This window comes from Anolis sagrei, chromosome 4, assembly GCF_037176765.1.
Source record: "Anolis sagrei isolate rAnoSag1 chromosome 4, rAnoSag1.mat, whole genome shotgun sequence".
Taxonomy (NCBI): Eukaryota; Metazoa; Chordata; class Lepidosauria; order Squamata; family Dactyloidae; genus Anolis; species Anolis sagrei.
The window spans coordinates 45623815-45644168 of record NC_090024.1 but is presented as its reverse complement, the minus strand read 5'-3'; the positions used below and the strand labels follow the sequence as shown (position 1 = coordinate 45644168).

Below are 20354 nucleotides of genomic sequence, written 5' to 3'. Positions count from 1 at the left end.
TGTTTCACTTGCATCTGTGGCTGGCATCTTCAGAGGATTGTTACACTTCTGACATTTCTTATATTGATAAACATTAATGAATGATAAGTTAATTTGCTCCAGTTTAAAGACACTGGCCAGAAACATGGTCTACATCAGGCATGGGCAAACTTCGGTCCTCCACATGTTTTGGACTTCAACTCCCAGAATTCCTAACAGCTGGAAAGCTAGCTGGGATTTTTGGAAGTTGGAGTCCAAAACACCTGGAGGGCCAGAGTTTGCCCATACCTGATCTACATGTACCAGAAGTTGCTTCCGGACATGCATATGATGTTCAAGGACTCCCAGGCCATAATACAGTTAACTCAATTTTACCCTCACATTAGCAGAAGTCAGGAAATGCTCTAAGGTTGCACTGAAACTCCAGAGGAACCCACATCTTGGGATTGGTATGGTTCTAAATTGAATTGGTCCATCTGTCCACACAGGGCAGTGCTCCTATCCTCTTTTCACTGTACTCCACAGGACAGGGAAAGGGGGATGCAACATAACTGAGCTATCCTAAAGTCTCTGGTAGATCTTTTGCCTTCACCAATGGAAATGTGAAGTGTGGGTATGGTTGATGCAGATAGTGTATCTCCCTGTGATGTAAGAATATCATGTGCAATCAAGGAGATGTTTGTCAGCTGTTTACACAGATCATGTTTATATGTAAGGGATTTTGGAGATCTTTGCTGTGGACACTCTCTACATATGAATTTCTAACCAAGCTAACCAAGCTAGAAGGCAGATTCAGTATTCTTAAATAAATTAAACAATAGACACGAGGGTCTATCTCCTCATCAGTCATGCATCTCTTAGAATGTTCACTGTAGTTGATACACCTTTTTCTAAGTCACAAACCACAATAATTTATGTCTTCCAAATACAAATAAATAGACATAGTATTCAGAATTAACATAGGAAATATGCGGCTAACACGTAGAAAAAAATCAACCATCCAGGAGGTCTGCATTATGTTAAATCCCAGACAATTGCCACTTATGTAGATGTACTTTAAGTGCACAGTAGCTAATAAGATCATTAAAGAGATGAGACGGAAAGATCAGACTGTGAATTAATGCCATGCTACATCAGAGACTCAAGTGATATACGGTGATTATATTATTTAAGTTGCTCTTCTAAATTGCAGTATTTCGGTTCCTGGGATCATCTGGATTTAGTTCAGTCCTTAATGAAAATTTCAGCATTTAGTTTTGAAAAAGGCTTTTCAAGACTTCAGCCTTTTCAATACCAGTTAAAAGCTTGCATGTTATATTTTGGCATACGAATACTCTGTGTCAGATGAGATTACTCATACACCTAGAATTGGAAATATACTGAAGTCAATGGTAGATTAGAAATTCAAACATAAGTGATAAAATTGTACTGAATTATGTTCAGGGGACAAACTTCTGACTGATAAATTACACTTTCTCCTCTTCCAGCATTTGTATATAAGTACATGTAGCCGTATTGCTGTTCAACTCATCTGACAATGATCTTAAAATTTTCTGTACTACAAACTTGATTCTAAACTTTACCTTCCCCATTTGGATGCTATTTTTTAAACCTACTGATCCTGAATAGTATAATAAGAGTGTAGCATTAAATAGAATGAATTTGAAAATCTCTGTTTTGAAAATCCTTTTATTTGTTTATTTTTGGACCGTGAAATATGCACACAATTTTGGATAACATTTCAAGGTTTTCAGATTCATTTAGGGGGCAGATATTATAAAAAGAGATGAATAAGAGAAAATGAGTCATAGAGTACAGTAGAACTCTACCTAGTTATTTGTAGTTTTCCTCAGATGTTGATTAATTCTTCAAAATAAGCAGTAGTAATAACTCTTTTCAAACACTCTTAACCACTATGGAAACCTGGGCCACCAGGTTCAATGCCATTTGCAAGAGGACCCCCAAACTGTGGACCTGTGTCTTCAGGAGGCATGCAACCCAATCTAGCACATATTTCCTGATTTGATGTCCAACTGACCAGGAGCACCTCTGTCTTGTCTAAATTATGTTTGTTTGTATTAAGATTAATTTGTTTGCCCTCATCCAGTCCATTACTGATGGCAGACACTGGTTTAGAATCATGGCAGCTTCCTGGGCTTTAGGTGGAAAGGTGTAGTAGAGTTGAATGTCATCAGCATATAGATGGCACCACACTCCAGTACTCCAGATGACCTCTCCCAATGGTCTTGTGTAGATGTTAAACAGCATAGGGGGCAAAGCAGAATACTGAGGGACCCTACAGGACAATGGCCAGAGATTCGAAAAGGAGTCTTCCACCATCACCTTCTGGGTTCTCTCCTCCAGGAAGAAACAGAGCCACTGTAAGACAGTGCATCCAAGTCCCATCCCAGCAAGGTGATCCAGAAGGATACCATGGTTGACAGTATTGAAGGTCACTGAGAGATCCAGGAGGACCTCTGTTGTTTTGCTGTTGTAATTTTAGAGTTTTTCAGAAGTAGACCTACTTCTCTGTGTAGGTCATCCACCAAGGCAACCAAAGCTGTCTATGTTCCATAACCAGGCCTAACATCAGATTGAAATGGAGCTAGATAATCTGTTTCATTCAAAATCTCCTGGAGCTGGGAGACCACCACATGCTGTAATAGAATTGGTCATACAAATTGGTTTAAATCACTTTAAACACTTAAAAACAGTGAACATGCTTAAAATACTATACAATCCCTTCATTGTTCATGTTATTTGTACCATAAAATGAACAAAAAAGATTATGTTCCCTGGTAAATTAGGGAATACTTTTCTCAATCTCAAAGGCACAATAGTATTCCTTTATATCTTTTTTATAAATTGTGTATTTATGTTTGAACCAAATAAATACATTTAAATGTAATTAAGCATATATTTAAAACCCAAAAGGCTGCCCCTGGCTATTTCTTTTTTAGCTTTCTATTTAAATTTCTGGAAGTTTTCTATGTGATTCAACAACACCAGTGATGAGCTGTTGTAATGACAAACCATTTAGTAAAGATCTCAGGCAATGCTGTTGCTGTAATTAATTTTGCCAGTTATTTCCTTCCCCTAGCATTTCATAGTCATACATACACAGACTATGTTCTGAGTCATGGGGTACCTTCTGGAAGACTTTTCCTAGTAATCATATCTCAGAATAATACAAGGCAGTGATTTCCTATGTTCAAAAGAAAGCTGAGCCAGGCTGACCTTGCTTTTATATTTTGCTTCATCGAAAATTGAAATTGCCTCCTTAAAATAGATTGTCATCTTCTAAATCAAGGACAAGAATGATTTAGCCCTCCAGATATTTCTAGACTTTAATTCCCAGCATTCCTCACAACTAGCTAAGTTGGCTGTGGTGGTGTGACTTGTAGTTCAGCAATGTCTGGAAATTCTCTCCCTTCCTCTAAGCCATTTAAAGGTAAGAAAACTACAACAGCTTCCCTTTCAAAAGATGTAGCTGCCAGTGCTTTCTTTAGCAAATCATTACATTATCAAGTACTCAAAGCATTTTAAAAATAATAATATGTAAAATATGATACTGGATCATTCACTGGTGACACAAAGGCTCTGTGGAATATGCTTGTATAAATATCGAGAGTGCCTAATGGATGTTATTTATGAAGCTTCTACCAATAAGCAGTTCTACCCACCCCTCTTCCCCTGACTGCACCAGTTCACAAACATTTGCTTTAGTTAGTGTTTCTCTTTAGAGATTACATCTTTTCATTGCACAAACTCTATATTAAAACACCTGTAGTTTGACTTATTTTTTAAATAGGGTATTTTTTGGACCTTAGTAAAAATCAGTATACTGTAAAAATCAATACATTGTACAATTTTTAACTGAAAAAAACACTTGCAAGGATATTTCACAGTTGCTAGAATACACTAGAGCTGTGTGCGGATCCATTTCCCTTCAGTACCTTCAGCACCTTCGGTTTCTCCAGCAGCTTCAGAAGCACATAACACAAAGGACTCTCCCGGTACGAAAATCCATTTAACATGAAAGCAAACGGGAGCCAATCCCAGCTTGCCTGCTTTTCAGAAGCACGTGGTGCTCCTCATGCAGAGCACTGAAAACTGCCGCATGCTCTTTGCGCAGGGTTTTCCCCAGAGCCCTGCCTGTTGGGCCAATTGGAGAAGAATGCTGTCATGTGGCTCACACAAGCGGAGTCTATTTAATGTATTGTTGAAGGCTTTCATGGCTGGAATCACTGGGTTGTTGTAGGTTTTTTCAGGCTATATGGCCATGCTCTAGAGGCATTTTTTTCCTGACGTTTCGCCTGCATCTATGGCAAGCATCCTCAGAGGTAGTGAGGTCTATTGGAACTAGGAAAATGGGTTTATATATCTGTGAAATGACCAGGGTGGGGCAAAGAACTCTTGTCTGTTGGAGCTAGGTGTGAATGTTTCAACTGACCACCTTGATTAGCATTTGACGGTCTGGCAGTGCCTGGGGCAATCTTTTGTTGAGAGGTGATTAGATGTGCCTGATTGTTTCCCCTCTGTTGTTTTGCTGTTGTAATTTTAGAGTTTTTCAGAAGTAGTTCAGCATTTTGTTCAGAAATGCTGGGCTAGTCTAACAACCACCATGTCAGACTACACAGAGAAGCCATTGAAATCCACAAGCATGTGGACAATTTCAACAGAAAGGAGGAAACCTTGAAAATGAACAAAATCTGGCTCTGAGGATACTTGCCATAGTTGCAGGCGAAACATCAGGAAAAAATGCCTCTAGAACATGGCCATATAGCCCGAAAAAACCTACAGCAACCGGACTCTATTTAATGCCTTCATTAGCTCAGTTGCATTGTGCCTCGCCTGCTGCCTGCCTCACCTGCCACTCTAGCTCTGCTGCTGCTCTGCACTTATAGCCTAAGTCTTGTGCAGAATGGTTCCAGAGCTAGAAGAAAAGTGACAAATTTAGGCTTCACTTCCTAAGCATAAAAGGGAATCTGTCCTCATTTTTTTTCCCTTTTGGTACAAAGTAGAAGTGTGAAAAGAGCAAATCTGATCAAGGCCTCAGTTTTTTCTGGCACTGCATAAAATAAAGCTCATATTTTCACTTTTCATTTCCTTTATTAGGCAACCACTGTCAAACATCCAGACATATTTGTACATGTCATTGTGTTTTTAGCAGAGCGATCCAACATTTGCCAAATTAGACCAGAAAATAAAGCCTTGAGATTTGTGTACACACATAATTTAAAGATGGATACAGTTTGAGAATACCTAGAAATGAAGATAAATAAAGATGTTGACATTGTGGAGTGGACTCTTTCCAAGTAGTACAAAATAACTTTCTGGAACCAGAATGTGCTGACACATGATGGTCTATTAATGGAGCTCTTACATAAAGGTGCTAGCTTCCAAAGCATGTGCAGTGTGTCCATAGTTGTTATGCACACTGTATTTACAACGTCTCAGCTAAGTCATCCATTCATGATCAAGTGACACGTATAAATGCTCCTCATATTATGCAGGCTTTGTTACCTGATCCAATGAGTCTATGGTGCAAACTCTGCCATGAGTCATAATCTTAAATGGTAATCCATCTCATTCATCACATCCCTTCAAAGAACAATCTATACTTTCAAATACTGCCTGCTTCCTAAGCGGTACGCGTAGATTTTGATGTTTATTACAACACGAATCACTGCACTTATTTGTCAGAAGGAAAGAAAGTTCCTCTTGTAACTGTTAAAGATCTACTTTTTGCATCATACAACTTCGGCAGCATCTATATATACATTACATGTTCCAGGATAAGCTGCTCCAAAATTGCCTCAATATAGTACAGGAGTGTCCCTAGAGCCCTTTCAGCATACAAACAGCTGGCTGGGCTAAGGGCACTTTGGGGTTGTTGTGTTGCTGGCCACAATCAGCTCCATCACAGAGGCTTACTGGCAATGTTGCTTCCCCTGGTCACATGGTTGCTCACTCAGTTATGACCTCATAAGAAGTGGCACCACCAGCAAGCCTCTGCAAGGGAGCTGTTTCTGGCTGACGACACAATGGTTGGATGTGTGGACATGGGTTCAGTATCCATACCTCCAAAAGCACCAGGATCACTCTGGAGCTTCCAGGAAGCTTTGGAGTAAATCTCATTTTCCCTTACACCAGATTAACAGCTGAATGTGGCACTTCTACATATCCAACTCTTACATGCATCATGTGGACTCCCCACATCAGCTGAGTGGAGAGTGCACTTTATTTGGCCATGTAAGCACAGCTTTGGAGATCTTTACTTTCCTTAATACTTTTTAAATGAGTGTTAAACAAACAATCAAAATGGAAATGAGTAAGTATAAAGTTCGCTTTCTCAGATGAATGTTCAGTTGCTACTCTGTATTTTAAAACAACCATTTATGGTTATACTACATTTGTATTTCTAGGGTAGCAAATGAACAAAAGGAATTGTAATGACTTTATTGATAAAGGTAAAGATTTCCCTTTGACATTATGTCTAGTTGTGTCCAACTCTGGAGGGTGGTGCTCATCTCCATTACTAAGCCAAAGAGCCAGCATTGTCCATAGACACCTTCAAGGTCATGTGAACAGCATGACTGCACAGAGTGCCATTACCTTCCTGCCAAAGCAGTACCTATTGATCTACTCACATTTGCATGCTTTCAAACTGCTAGGTTGGCAGAAGCTGGGGCTAACAGCAGAAGCTCACCCCATTCCCTGGATTTGAACCACTGACCTTTCGGTCAGCAAGTTCAGCAGCTCAGCAGTTTAACCCACTGCGCCACCTGATTGATAGTTAGATGAATTTGAGTTTTAATATGACTGGATGGTTTGTTTTGATTGATTACTTAAATTCAATGTTGGTAACTTTTTTAAAATGAAAAAGCTAGAGATAGCTAATTATGTAAGAGATTTGCATTATTTACATTATAATCTATCAGTGCAATAATGAATAATGCAAGCGACAAGTGGATGGCTCCTGGAATATGCTTTCGGATTGTGTGATTTTAAGTAATTGTTTTAAGTTTGATGTGTTTTAATTATGTGGTTTCAAAGTATTTATGGCATCAAATTGTGCCTTTGTTGTGAGCCGCCTTGAATCCCCTTCAGGTTGAGAAGGGTGGGATATAGAAGCAGTAAATAATTGTTTTAACAAATAACAGAAGGTAATGATTTCCTATCATAGGCATTCATTTTGGGTACAATGATACAGTTCAATTGTGATTTAAAGCATTTTAGAGTAGCATAGACTCTTGTGTCATTTCATATGTTCATTTAATGATAGAGATGTGAAGAACTAGAATCAAGTTAAATGGCTGCTTCAGTTTGCTGAATTCTAGGAATAAAGAATGAATCTTAAAAATGACTGTATCATCAAGGTTTCCTGGTATATGCATTGCTGGAGTGGAAGTCCCCAAATGCCCTCTCCCTCAAAACTGCACATAGTAAAATGATGTGCTCAGTCTCTACTCTGCTACAATCATATAAAACAGCTTACACAACTTGCCAGCTGGAAAGGGGTAGAATTTTTTAAACCTTCAGTGAGCCACTCCTCTCTCCCTCCCTGCCTTCCTGGTCAGGCAGACAGGGGGGAAACAGACCAGTGAATGAAAAGCCCAGCACTTTATGCAGGCCACAGAGAAGCCCTTTGTGGGATGCATTCGGCCCGTGAGCCATAGATTGTGTAGGCCTGACATAAAAGATCCACAACTGGATACATTTTTTTGTTCTGTCTGGTTTGATTCTGATTTCTCTGTTTGTCCTTTGAGAAATTAATCAGAGAATCCAAACTTGGCTTTGAAAAAAAAAACCCACTAGAATTTCCCTTATAGTATAACCATGCTATGTGGGGAATTCTAGGAAGTCCAGACCTTTTTTTATTGTCTAGAGACAGAACAGATAAGTTCTATCGACCAAAACTCTTTCTCAGTGTTTCCTTTTGCATTCACAAAACTTCCAAGTGGCCTGGCATAATATAGTATATGACAGTATAATGTATCTATCATAGTTGTCATACTTGTTGAGTCCCTTGGTGATGCTTATTTTGATGTTTCACTCAAATGTCAGTCATTCCTGTGCAAGAAGATGTATATAGGAATCTTTGCAATCTACCATACATACTTGAGTATAAGCCAACCCGAATATAAGCCGGTGCACCTAATTTTTCCACAAAAAACTGAGAAAACAGATTGACTCAAGTATAAGCCGAGGGTGGGAAATGCAGCAGCTACTGGTAAATTCCAAAATAAAAATAGATACCAATACAATTACATTAATTGAGGCATCCGTAGGTTAAATGTTTGTAAATATTTACATAAAACTGTAATTTAAGATGAGACTGCCCAACTCTGATTAAACCATTATTTTGACTTTCTTCAGTGTAAATGTGCTTATGTATCCTTCCAAATAATAATAGAGTAAAATAATAAATGTAATAAAAATAATAAAAATAGAGTGAAATAATTGAAATGTAATAATAACAGTAATTATAGAGTAAAATAATAAATGTAATAATAAAAATAGAGTAAAAAGTAATAAATATAATAATAAAAGTAGTGTAAAATAATGTACTAAAATAATAATAGAGTAAAATAATATAAATGTAACAACAACAACAACACCACCAACAACAGAGTAAAATAATAAATAACTTTCACTTGAGTATAAGCCTAGGAGGGCTTTTTCAGCCTAAAAAAGGGCTGAAAAACTCATCATATACTTGAGTATATACAGTATGCTTTCCTAAGAATAAGACATTACAAACTAAGATAGTAGGAGATGTTTCACTTGGACTTTGCTGGTAGTTTTCTGTAGAGCCACTGAGAAAGAAGTATAATGAAATGTGTGGGGTGTTTTTTTAGGTAAGCCCAAAGGAATTTTCACACTATGCACACTATGCTTTCTTAAGGTTCTCTTTCTCCTAAAAAGTTTTCACAATTAATATAAGCTTCCTAAAGTAAACTTGACATTATATCCTTCAGGGAACTTACCCAGCCTACACATAAAAAGAACACTGAATTCATTTGCTCAGGATTATTTTTGGAATCGTTAACATTGTGTGAAATAAACAGCATTGCATTATCTTTTGCCACACAGCTCTAATTGTAACAGAATGAAAATCTATTTTGGTGAGACATTCAGTCCCCATTGGCGTGAAAAGTTTACGGCCAACCACCTTTCTGAGAATTGAACAGCTAATGTTATGATGGATGGGGTTTGCTGGTGCATATTTTACTGCCTACGGTTATGTAGTTGAACAATTTATTTGAGAAGAAAAAAAATTCACTTGGCTCCTAGAGAATTAAAAATAGGCATAAGAAAAGAACCTTTGAGTTGGTAGCTGTATTGTTATGATGAAGTTGACAGCTGTAGGAAGTTTTGGTGAAGGAATGATATCATATTATATGGTAAACATACCATTTTAGAGAAAGTTCACATTATTTAAAAATAATACATCCTTAGGTTTTCCATTCTGTAGCCTGATTGTTGAGAACAGCTTTTAACTTTAATGATACATAATTATCAGGCACTGCAATCTATAGTGGAAAAGACTTACATTTGGCACATTTGATTTCAAAACTATGAGCTCTTGAGCTGCAATTTTGCAAATTATTTAGTTTTTAAGTATTGGAAATTCCATAACCTATTGGAATTAATTGCACCATAACCTTATTGAAAAGGTTAAAATGATGTCACATCCATTTGGCAATTGTGAATCTCCATGAATATGTGGAAATCACCTTTTGAAAACCACTAGTCAAGAAAAGCATGAGCTTGATAGAAGTCAATTATTTGAACACGTGATATTCATAAGCATTCATGTAATGGCACACAGGTAACTCAGCTGTTAAACTGAAGAACCATGTCCTTAAACTACCAAGGATAAAGACATGCCACTACAAAAATATATTTGGTTAGAGGAGGATAATTGTTTCTTTGAAGTTACCCATCTACTCTCCCTTAAAAACCTCTTTTTTAAAATATGCACACAACAGACAAAAACAAAGTAGTCTTCTTTAAAAATAACATCTCAGGTTTACTAACAAACTTCTTGTATATAATCACCACCCATACACATTTCTTATTAAAAGTCAGTTATATATAAGATGTAGTTTCTTCTTTGTGTTGAGTACACAGGGTATGATACTTAGTCCATAGTCTTTAAATATAGCTGTACTCACTGAAGTCTGAAAGTCATACTTCTCTACTAAAGTCCAAACAGCAACATGCATCCACCTCCACTGAGGTCTGATGCAAACTAAATAACAAAAATAGAGTCCTGTGACTGAAGCCCTTCCCACACCAAAGAGGTACAGTCAAAGTGTCAAACCAAAATGTACATACAATATAGGTTAACAATTATACACATTTACAAACAGTAAGTGGAGGGTTAGAAGGTTGCTATTTCCAAAACTTCCAGTTCGGATAGTGAGTGAGCATTTGGATGCAGAAAGCAAAAACTGTTGTATTAAACTCAGCAGTAAAATGTAGCTGTCTTTTCATCCATAAACTGTTTTTAACACCAACTTTTTCACAAGTAGAATCATAGAATCATAGAATCTAAGAGTTGGAAGAGACCTCATGGGCCATCCAGTCCAACCCCCTGCCAAGAAGCAGGAACATCGCATTCAAATAACCCCCGACATATGGCCATCCAGCCTCTGTTTAAAAGCTTCCAAAGAAGGAGCCTCCACCACACTCTGGGGCAGAGAGTTCCACTGCTGAACAGCTCTCACAGTCAGGAAGTTCTTCCTCATGTTCAGATGGAATCTCCTCTCTTGTAGTTTGAAGCCATTGTTCCGCATCCTAGTCTCCAGGGAAGCAGAAAACAAGCTTGCTCCCTCCTCCCTGTGGCTTCCTCTCACATATTTATACATCGCTATCATATCCCTTCTCAGCCTTCTCTTCTTCAGGCTAAACATGCCCAGCTCCTTAAGCCGTTCCTCATAGGGCTTGTTCTCCAGACCTTTTATCATTTTAGTCGCTCTCCTCTGGACACATTCCAGCTTGTCAATATCTCTCTTGAATTGTGGTGCCCAGAGATGGACACAATATTCCAGGTGTGGTCTAACCAAAGCGGAATAGAGGGGTAGCATTACTTCCTTAGATCTAGACACTATGCTCCTATTGATGCAGGCCAAAATCCCATTGGCTTTTTTTGCTGCCACATCACATTGTTGGCTCATGTTTAACTTGTTGTCCACAAGGACTCCAAGATCTTTTTCACACGTACTGCTCTCGAGCCAGGCATTGTCCCCCATTCTGTATCTTTGCATTTTGTTTTTCCTGCCAAAGTGGAGTATCTTGCATTTGTCACTGTTGAACTTCATTTTGTTAGTCCTGGATTTTATTTTAAACAAGGGATAACATCACTTTTAATATAAGCAAAATGAGTTTAAGATGAGCCTTTCCTTTCCTTTTTAAGTAGTAACACAAAACCTAGTAGCCTGCTTTCTTCAATAGCATTACATACCTAGCTTTGTTGTCATAGAATCACAGAGTTGGGAGAGATTCATGGGCCATCCAGTCCAACCCCCTGCCAAGAAGCAGGGCAATCGTATTCAAAGCACCCCCAACAGATGGCCATCCAGCCTGTTTTAAAGGAGTTTCCACCACACTTCGGGGTAGAGAGTTCCACTGCTGAACAGCTCTCACAGTTTGCTCTCAGGTGCAAACTACAGGAAAGGAGATTCCTTCCTAATGTTGAGGTGGAATCTCCTTTCCTGTAGTTTTCACCTGAACTTTCGGAAGAATGTTGTCAAAATGTTGATTGCTGGTATTCTAAGATAATAATTTCTGAGCAGATATTCATAGGATGTTTGCAAACATTTTTATACAAATCAAATGTATTTTGTGTTAAACTATATGTTTAAAAATATATTGTAAAGTCCTTGCTGGGCTGTGTCACTTAATTGATTGTATATTTAAATAGTACCCATCAAGGGAAAATGTTCTGAGATAGCAACTCTTTCAAATTAATGTAGCTCTCTGTCTCTTTGTAGTGTATACAATCCACAAATGTTTCTTGAACATGCTTTATAAGAACTAAAGCAAGTATCAGACAACATTGTCCTAAGCACTAATACCAATTAAAAGAAAGAGTACTAAATTTTACTAAAGATTGAAAGTATAGGAATAGGTAATGGGTGGCTCTATGGAGAAATAATGTATAAAGACATTGGTTCAGTATTTAATAGAGACCATTCTTGATTAGTAATGACTAACTTACGTCCCTTTGATTTAAATAGACAAAATATGGGGGGAAATCTATGGGTTTGGCTCTATATTAAGTCATCTTTTATTGTTGTTAACTGCTGTCAAGTCAACTTGGACTTAAGGCAACCCCATGAATGACAACCATAGCATGGACCTTCCACCAGCAGTCCTTCTCAGGTTTTGCAGATTCAGAGCTGAGGCTTCCTTGACTGAGTCTATCCATTTTGAATGAAACCTCTCCCTTCTTCTACTGCCTTCTATCTTACGAATCATTGTTGATTTATACAGTGAGTCATGTATTCTCAGGATATGGCCAGAATAAAGATTAAAGGAAAATACCCAAAATCATCCTTTAGTTCCATTAAAGTCCATAGATGTGTTTTCATTGTTGCTATTATTGTTGTTGTTAAGTTGTTGTTCTTGTTGTTGTTACAATGAGGATGGAAGTAAGGGTCATGATGGGGATGGCGGCAAGGATAGGGATCAAGATGAGTAAGACTACTAAAGCTGCACAAATACAGCTCTTTTCCAGGCATTCGGACTATAAAATGATGGTACTTTTTAGCAATCATGGATACAGAGCATCTGTGACATAGCATGTGAAATGGGCATAAACTGTTTTGCAGCATACAGAATGAATTATAAGAATTACAGTCATTGCTGCAAAAATCTCCTTCAGTGCCTTGGTCCTTCTCTTCCTTCTCATCGAGATGAGTGACTAAATTAAATAACTTGCCACCATGAAGAAGGTTTTGCAGTCCAGGCAGCAGGTTTGGAGCAGAAAATTAGGGCAGCAAGTTATTTGACTTATCATTACTTTCTTTTATTCTAGAGAGGAGCACTTGCTTCAAGAATCAAAGTAGACCAGACTATAATGTACATTGAACTGTAGGGGTTAGGGCTACTATTTGCTGCTTTGTTTAAGGCAGAGGAACTCATATGGAAATTTTGAATAGTGCTGTGGTTTGAAGGCACATGATACAGCAACTTTGCTAAAGCTAAGCATGTTGGTAGATTGCCTGGGAATCTATGGGTGCTGCCTTAAGGGCTATTGGAGAAAGCGGAGGAATACATTAATAAGGCCAAGATTCTATTTGTCATCATGAAGTCACTGGGAGAGAGGGTAGGAGCAAGAGGGAAAAGTGTTAGAAGAAAAAAATCTCTGAGATGGTGCAATGGCAGAGCTAGAGCAAGACCACAACAAGCATTTCTCCCTATGTTCTTCATCATCATCATCATCATCATCATCATCATCACTTTATTTCTTAATTAGTCGCTCTCCACCAAAGTGCTCCGAGTGACTTACAATTTAAAATAGCTTATACACAATATAAAACATATATATATATATAAATCTGTTAGGTTCGTTCAACCGGACAGCAAAACTCCACAACCCCCCAACGAAACTTAACCAAAATTCCCATGCCCATAACACAACCCACAAGGTACAAACATATCTACTCAAAATGAAAAACAACACAACAACACACTCACAAAATGGCAAAACAACAAAACTAAAAAAAACCAACGAAACTTAACCAAAATTCCCATGCCCATAACACAACCCACAAGGTACAAACATATCTACTCAAAATGAAAAATAACACAACAACACACTCACAAAACGGCAAAGCAACAAAACAACAAAACTCAGAAACCCCCCAATGAAACTTAACCAAAATTCCCATGCCCATAATACAACCCACAAGGTACAAACATATCTACTCAAAATGAAAAATAACACAACACACTCACAAAACGGCAAAACAACAAAAATCACAACCCCCCCCCCCAACAAAACTTAACCAAAATTCCCATGGCCATAACACAGCCCACAAGGTACAAACATATCTACTCAAAATGAAAAACAACACAACAACACACTCACAAAACAGCAAAACAACAAAACTCACAAACCCCCCAACGAAAATTAACCAAAATTCCCATGCCCATAACACAACCCACAAGGTACAAACATATCTACTCAAAATGAAAAACAACACAACAACACACTCACAAAACGGCAAAACAACAAAACTCACAAACCCCCCAACGAAACTTAACCAAAATTCCCATGGCCATAACACAACCCACAAGGTACAAACGTATCTACTCAAAATGAAAAACAACACAACAACACACTCACAAAACGGCAAAACAACAAAACTCACAAACCCCCCAACGAAACTTAACCAAAATTCCCATGCCCATAACACAACCCACAAGGTACAAACATATCTACTCAAAATGAAAAACAACACAACAACACATGCTCCATCACTCCCGCCGCCGCCGCACACACACACACACAACCCCACTCCCCCCGCCGCCGCAAACACACACACAACCCCATGCTCCATCACTCCCCCCACCACCACACACACACACGCAACCCCACTCCCCCCACCGCCGCACACACATACACAACCCCACGCTCCATCACTCCCCCCACCGCCACACACACACACGCAACCCCACGCTCCATCACTCCCCCCGCCGCCGCACACACATACACAACCCCACACTCCATCACTCCCCCCCACCACCACACACACACGCGCAACCCCACTCCCCCTGCCACCACACACACACACACAACCCCACGCTCCATCACTCCCCCCGACGCCACATACACACACACAACTCCACGCTCCATCACTCCCCTGCCCCAATCTTACCTCCTTTTACTTCACGCCACCTCCAAACCCCACCCCGCCCCTTTCCGCCCTGTCAAAATCCAGGAAAGGAAGGAAGGAAGGAAGGAAGGAAGGAAGGAAGGAAGGAAGGAAAGAAGGAAGAAAGAGAAAGGGAGGTAAAGAAAAAGGGGGAAGGAAGGAAAGTTAGAGAAAGAAGGAAGAAGAAAAGGAAAGAAAAGGAAAGATGGAAGGAAAGAAAAGAGAGAGCAGAAGAGAAAGAAAAAAGGGGAAGGAAGGAAAGAGGTAGAGAAGGAAGAAATGAGAGACAGAGGGAGGGAAAGAAAAAGGGGGAAGGAAGGAGAGAAGGAAAGGAAAAAGGGAATGAAGGAAGGAAAGAGGGAGTGAAGGAAGGGCGAAGATGTAGACAAAGAGGGAGGGAAGGAAAGAAGGAAAGAGAGAAGGAAGAAAAGAGACCAGAAGAGAAAGAAAAAGGGGGAAGGAAGGAAGGAGAGAAGAAAAAGGGGAATGAAGGAAGGAAAGAAGGACTGAAGGAAGGAGGAAGATGTAGAGAAAGAGGGAGGGAAGGAAAGAAGGAAAGAGAGAAGGAAGAAAAGAGACCAGAAGAGAAAGAAAAAGGGGGAAGGAAGGAAGGAGAGAAGGAAAGAAAAAAAGGGAATGAAGGAAGGAAAGAGGGAGTGAAGGAAGGGGGAAGATGTAGAGAAAGAGGGAGGGAAGGAAAGAAGGAAAGAGGGAAGGAAGAAAAGAGACCAGAAGAGAAAGAAAAAGGGGGAAGGAAGGAAAGAAATAGAGAAGGAAGAGGAGAAGGAAAGATGGGAGGGAAGGAAGGAAGGAGGGAAAGAAGGAGAGAAAGAGGGAAGGTTGGCCACAGCAACATGTGGCGGGCAAAGGTTGTTATTTCTATTATTATTATTATGCTATTATTCCTATGAGACCCTGGGGGAATGGGAGAGGTGTCAGGTCCCAGAGGCAATGCATTCCATTATTGTTATTGTTATGATGGTGGTGAAATGAAAGGAAAGAAAAAGTGAAAGAAGGAAGCAAACAGGGAGGGAAGAAAGGCAAAGGAAGAAAGGGGGAGGGAATGAAGGAAAGAGAGAAGGATGAAACCAAGTAGTGAAAGAAGGAAAGAAAGAAAGAAAGAGGTAGAGAAGGAAGAAAGGAGAGAAAGGGGGAGGAAAAGGGGGAAGGAATAGGTAGGTACCTCTCTTTCATAATAGTCCAGATATCTACCTCAACTTTGATAAGTTTTACTATAGGCCACAGCAACGCGTGGCAGGGCACAGCTAGTTCAATATAAAAACATTCAACATAAAAACATTCAAAATAAAAACATTCAACATAAACAACATTCAACTATGTTCCCATATTGTTTGGGAGCCGGGATGGGAACTTTATTTTCTAACAAAGACAACTTTCACTCCCCTATTGCCACAATGTCTTGATTTTAAAAAAACTTATGATAACTTAGTGAGACTTCTTCTGGTATAAGTCGCCAACAGGTTTCTAGCCTAAATTAGTAAATCACATGAGGGGCGTTTTCTGCAGCAAACAGAACATCAAGATTTATTCACACAATTTATTACCCAGTGGGCCCAGTGTGCTTCCAAGAACCGTGGTTTCCTGGAGTCCCAGTCCAACACGCAAACCAATGTGTCATGTTGGCTCGCATTTTCACATCATGGGCCAAATTGAAAAACACTATAAAACAGGGATGCCCAAAAACCTGGTTTATCAATTATAAGTAACATGCTGATACACACCGACTGATGATTTGCAACATGGGCAGGAGAACAAATCACAACAAAACTGTATGGTTTATTCATTCTTTCACACAAATATAATTTGTCTCTCTTCTCTAGCTTTCTTCTGTCAAGACACATTAGAAAAATATTTCAGGGTATGTTTTAGGTATGTTTCCTTCATTCATTAAGAAGCACCAAATCGGAGAGAGAAAAATGTCAATATTTGGGCTATGTGTTTCATCAAGGAACAAAGTTTTAGCCATTCTTCCTTAAATGGGAGTGAGCACAACAAACCTGCATTGCTACACATCTGTGATTTTTTTCTATGTCATTCTGATGACATATTCGAGGTTTTCTTTTCCCACTCTTGAAAATCAACAATACCACCATAAAGCAGAGCAGCAATCTTAGCAGTGTATTGTTGAAGTCTTTCATGGCTGGAATCATTGGGTTGTTATGAGTTTTCCGGGCTGTATGGCCATGTTCCAGAAGTATTCTCTCCAAACTTGTGTCTGTTTGAGGTAGGTGTGAGTTTTTTCTCCCACCCTGGACATTCCACAGATATATAAACATCACTTGCCCGGTTCCCAACAGACCTCACACCTCTGAGGATGCCTGCCATAGATGTAGGTGAAACGTCATGAGAGAATGCTTCTGGAACATGACCATGCATCCTGGAAAACTCACAACAACCCAATCTTAGCAGTGTTTGCATGTATCTGCTGTTTCTCTGCTTCTCTCGCGAGCTATTATACTACTCCCTGAACCATTGAGTTCCAGAGATTATAGTTCACATGTTGACTGTAGGATTAATAGCTCAGTATACAGTATCTGGATGCCTTCAAGATCGAAAAGGTCAAGCTAAACCATATCATCTTCACAGGGCATATAACTTTTCCTTTGTTAAGGTCTTGACTCCCTCATTAATGGCTCAGCAGCCCTTTCTCAATTATCAATATTGCCCCACCCATAATAGTCCCCATGATATTCTCAGGTGCCCATGTTCTATTTTCAGGCTTAGCACTGACAAAGAAGTAGGGCCCAGCTTTATATATTTAAGTGCCAGTGATTTGGAAACCTGTGTTTATGAATATACAGATTTCTAATTTAAATATTGTATCATCACTTCAAGGGCACAATCAGTATAAGGATAATATTTGCCTTTTAGAGATGCTCTTTCCACTCACAAAATTAAGTTGTATGGTGCAAGAAAATCTATTTGTGGTTTATCTTATTTACAATGGAAGACCTGGTCCTTGAAGGAAAACCAAAAACTCTGGTTAGATAGAAGCAAATGAACTATTTTTTCACATCTACTAGGCAACTTGATTTGTCATGCAACTGTGTAATTTTGTCCAACCAGCATGATGCTAACTAATATCTAACAAATCATCATTCCTCACTAATTCAAGTTTGGCATTTAATATTATTTATTTAAAGAAGATGCTTAGAACATTTCCAACCAGTTTAGCTGATAGCCTTTAGCAAATCATTAGAAGCCATGTGTAAAGCTGTATATGGTGATGTTTTGTGAAGGTGTTATAAATGCTTGAGGTAGTAAAAACCATAGTTTGTCTGTAGTAAACTGAAGGAGTCAACACTGTATATTGCAAATCTTTATAGTCAACAGTCCTGTTGGCTCCACCAGTAGCATAAAAACATTAGAATTAATAGCCATAGTTATGGCAAAAAAAGAAAAGAAAAAGTAAGGCTGTGGGTACACCAGTGCTAAGAAGTGATAAAAATACCATATATACTCATATATAAGTCGACTCATGTATTGAGTTGAAGGCAGGTTTGGGGCCAAAATTATAGATTTTGATATGACTCAGAGAGAAGTCGAGAATCATGGAAAAGGGGAAGTACACGTGCCATCTCAATGGTCCTGCTGCCCTAAGTGTTTCCACCGTTTCCCTACCAAGGAAATTGAAAAAGGCCAGAAGAGGCACAGTGACAAAAAGAGTGCTCCTTTGATGTTCTCCCAGGAGGGACTAAGGTCTTGTCTTTCAGAGAAGGGGATGAGTGAAGGTTTAGTACTCAAATTGACCCATGGATAAGTTGACCCAGGGTTGGATTGATTTTTTTTTACTACAATTTCTAGACTTATACATGAGTATATAGCAGACATGGAAAAACTTTGGTCTTTCTAGGGTTTTGACAAAGGAAAACTGGATCGGTTTATGCTTTGGAAGGTTTATACATGCGTTCAGATCTATATACAGTAGAGTCTCACTTATCCAACCTTCGCTTATCCAACGTTCTGTATTATCTAAGACAGTCAAAGGTGAGAGAAAGAAAGAACGCTTGTCTGTTTTGGCGCTGAATTTGTCAATACAGTAAATACTACATAACGTTACTGTGTATTGAACTGCTTTTTCTATTGATTTGTTGTAAAACATGACGTTTTGGTGCTTAATTTGTAAAATCATAATGTAATCATAACATAATTTGATGTTTAATAGGCTTTTCCTTAATCCCTCCTTATTATCCAACATTTTTGCTTGTCCAACATTCTGCCAGCCCATTTATGTTGGATAAGACTCTACTGTGTATGGGACATTTCCTTCCAAAGCATAATCTGACATAGGTTTCCTAATGATGTCCTAAATGAAAATTGTGACAAATCCCACAGAATCATGATCTTGTTTATCTCAATGGGGCTTGTTCTATCCAACTTTTTGTTGGAAAGTAGCTGATAGAGAGACCTGCAACTTCAAAATACGAGCTTTCAATTCTTCTGTTTGTGAATCTTTATTTTCTCCCCACTAGACTGGGTCTGAGCCATCTCCTCAAGGACCAGTGGAAGGACAGCCTAGGAGTAATGAAAGCCTTGGTGAGGTCCCTCGTCATGTCTTCTCTTTCTCCTGGTTGAACTCGTTGAATGAATGATGACTCCAACAGCAGAACTCTAGAGGAACTCAAAGGCAGCAACCAACTGGTCTCAAAGTGATAACGACAAGTAGCACATTTGAACCAAATGGTGGATCAGGTTTATCCTCAACACTTTGGAAAAGGTCACATTGGATCAAACTCTCCTGAGATTTTCAGAAATGGCTCTTCAATTTGGGAAAGGGAGTAGAATAGAAGAAATGATGAGGGTCAGTGGCTAATTAAATGAACCAAATGAGGACTGAACTCATACCACTTTTGAAGTAATGATAGTGAACGTTTCATAACCTTATTAAATGACTAGCTCACTTTCACATATGGGTACTCAGTTTGTTTGATGAGACTTTGTGTGACAGATAATTGTGATACGAACAAGCTGTTGTATGACGATTGCAATGATAGCTCAAGCAAAGCTAGGGTTGAAAAGAAAACAGCACAATACTATTGTTACAAGTAAAATGTTAAAAGCATAATAACCACCACTTTGGAAATGTTTGGGGCATTTTCTTAGTTTTCTAGAATTGATTTACCAGCATTCTTGTGTTAAAGTACTTGATGTTTCCTTACTGAAATAATTATTATTGTTAATAAACTTCTCTATACCAAGGAAGTCTCTTCACCTGACCAATTGTGGCAGGCTTTCAGTGAGAATTGCTGTCAGCTTCAAGTGAATGGCATCACTGTGTTTTATAATTTCACAATGTCAATCAACAACTCCAGTACAAAAATAAGTTGGGTCTTTTTATGGGTTGGCTGGTTTAAATAATCAGTTAGCCACTTTTACAACATTTCAGAGTTGGAAGGAATCTAAGGCCCCTTCTACACTGCCATATAATCCAGATTGTCACCACCCTGAGTCCCCTTGAGG

The 20354-nt window shown here is 38.9% G+C and overlaps 1 protein-coding gene across 3 annotated transcripts in view; it reads left to right on the top strand.

The window, feature by feature from the left end:
* The window catches only part of TRIM55 (tripartite motif containing 55), a 52217-nt gene extending 32121 nt beyond the window's left edge, over positions 1–20096 (top strand). For 2 of the 3 annotated variants that reach the window (XM_060775401.2, XM_060775403.2), the window contains exon 10: positions 19367–20096. In XM_060775401.2, coding sequence (XP_060631384.2) covers positions 19367–19486 — 120 coding nt within the window. In that variant the 3' untranslated portion in view covers positions 19487–20096. The remainder of the gene's footprint in view (positions 1–19366) is intronic. The other variant, XM_060775402.2, reaches the window with a different exon arrangement.
* Positions 20097–20354: the final 258 nt, after the last annotated feature.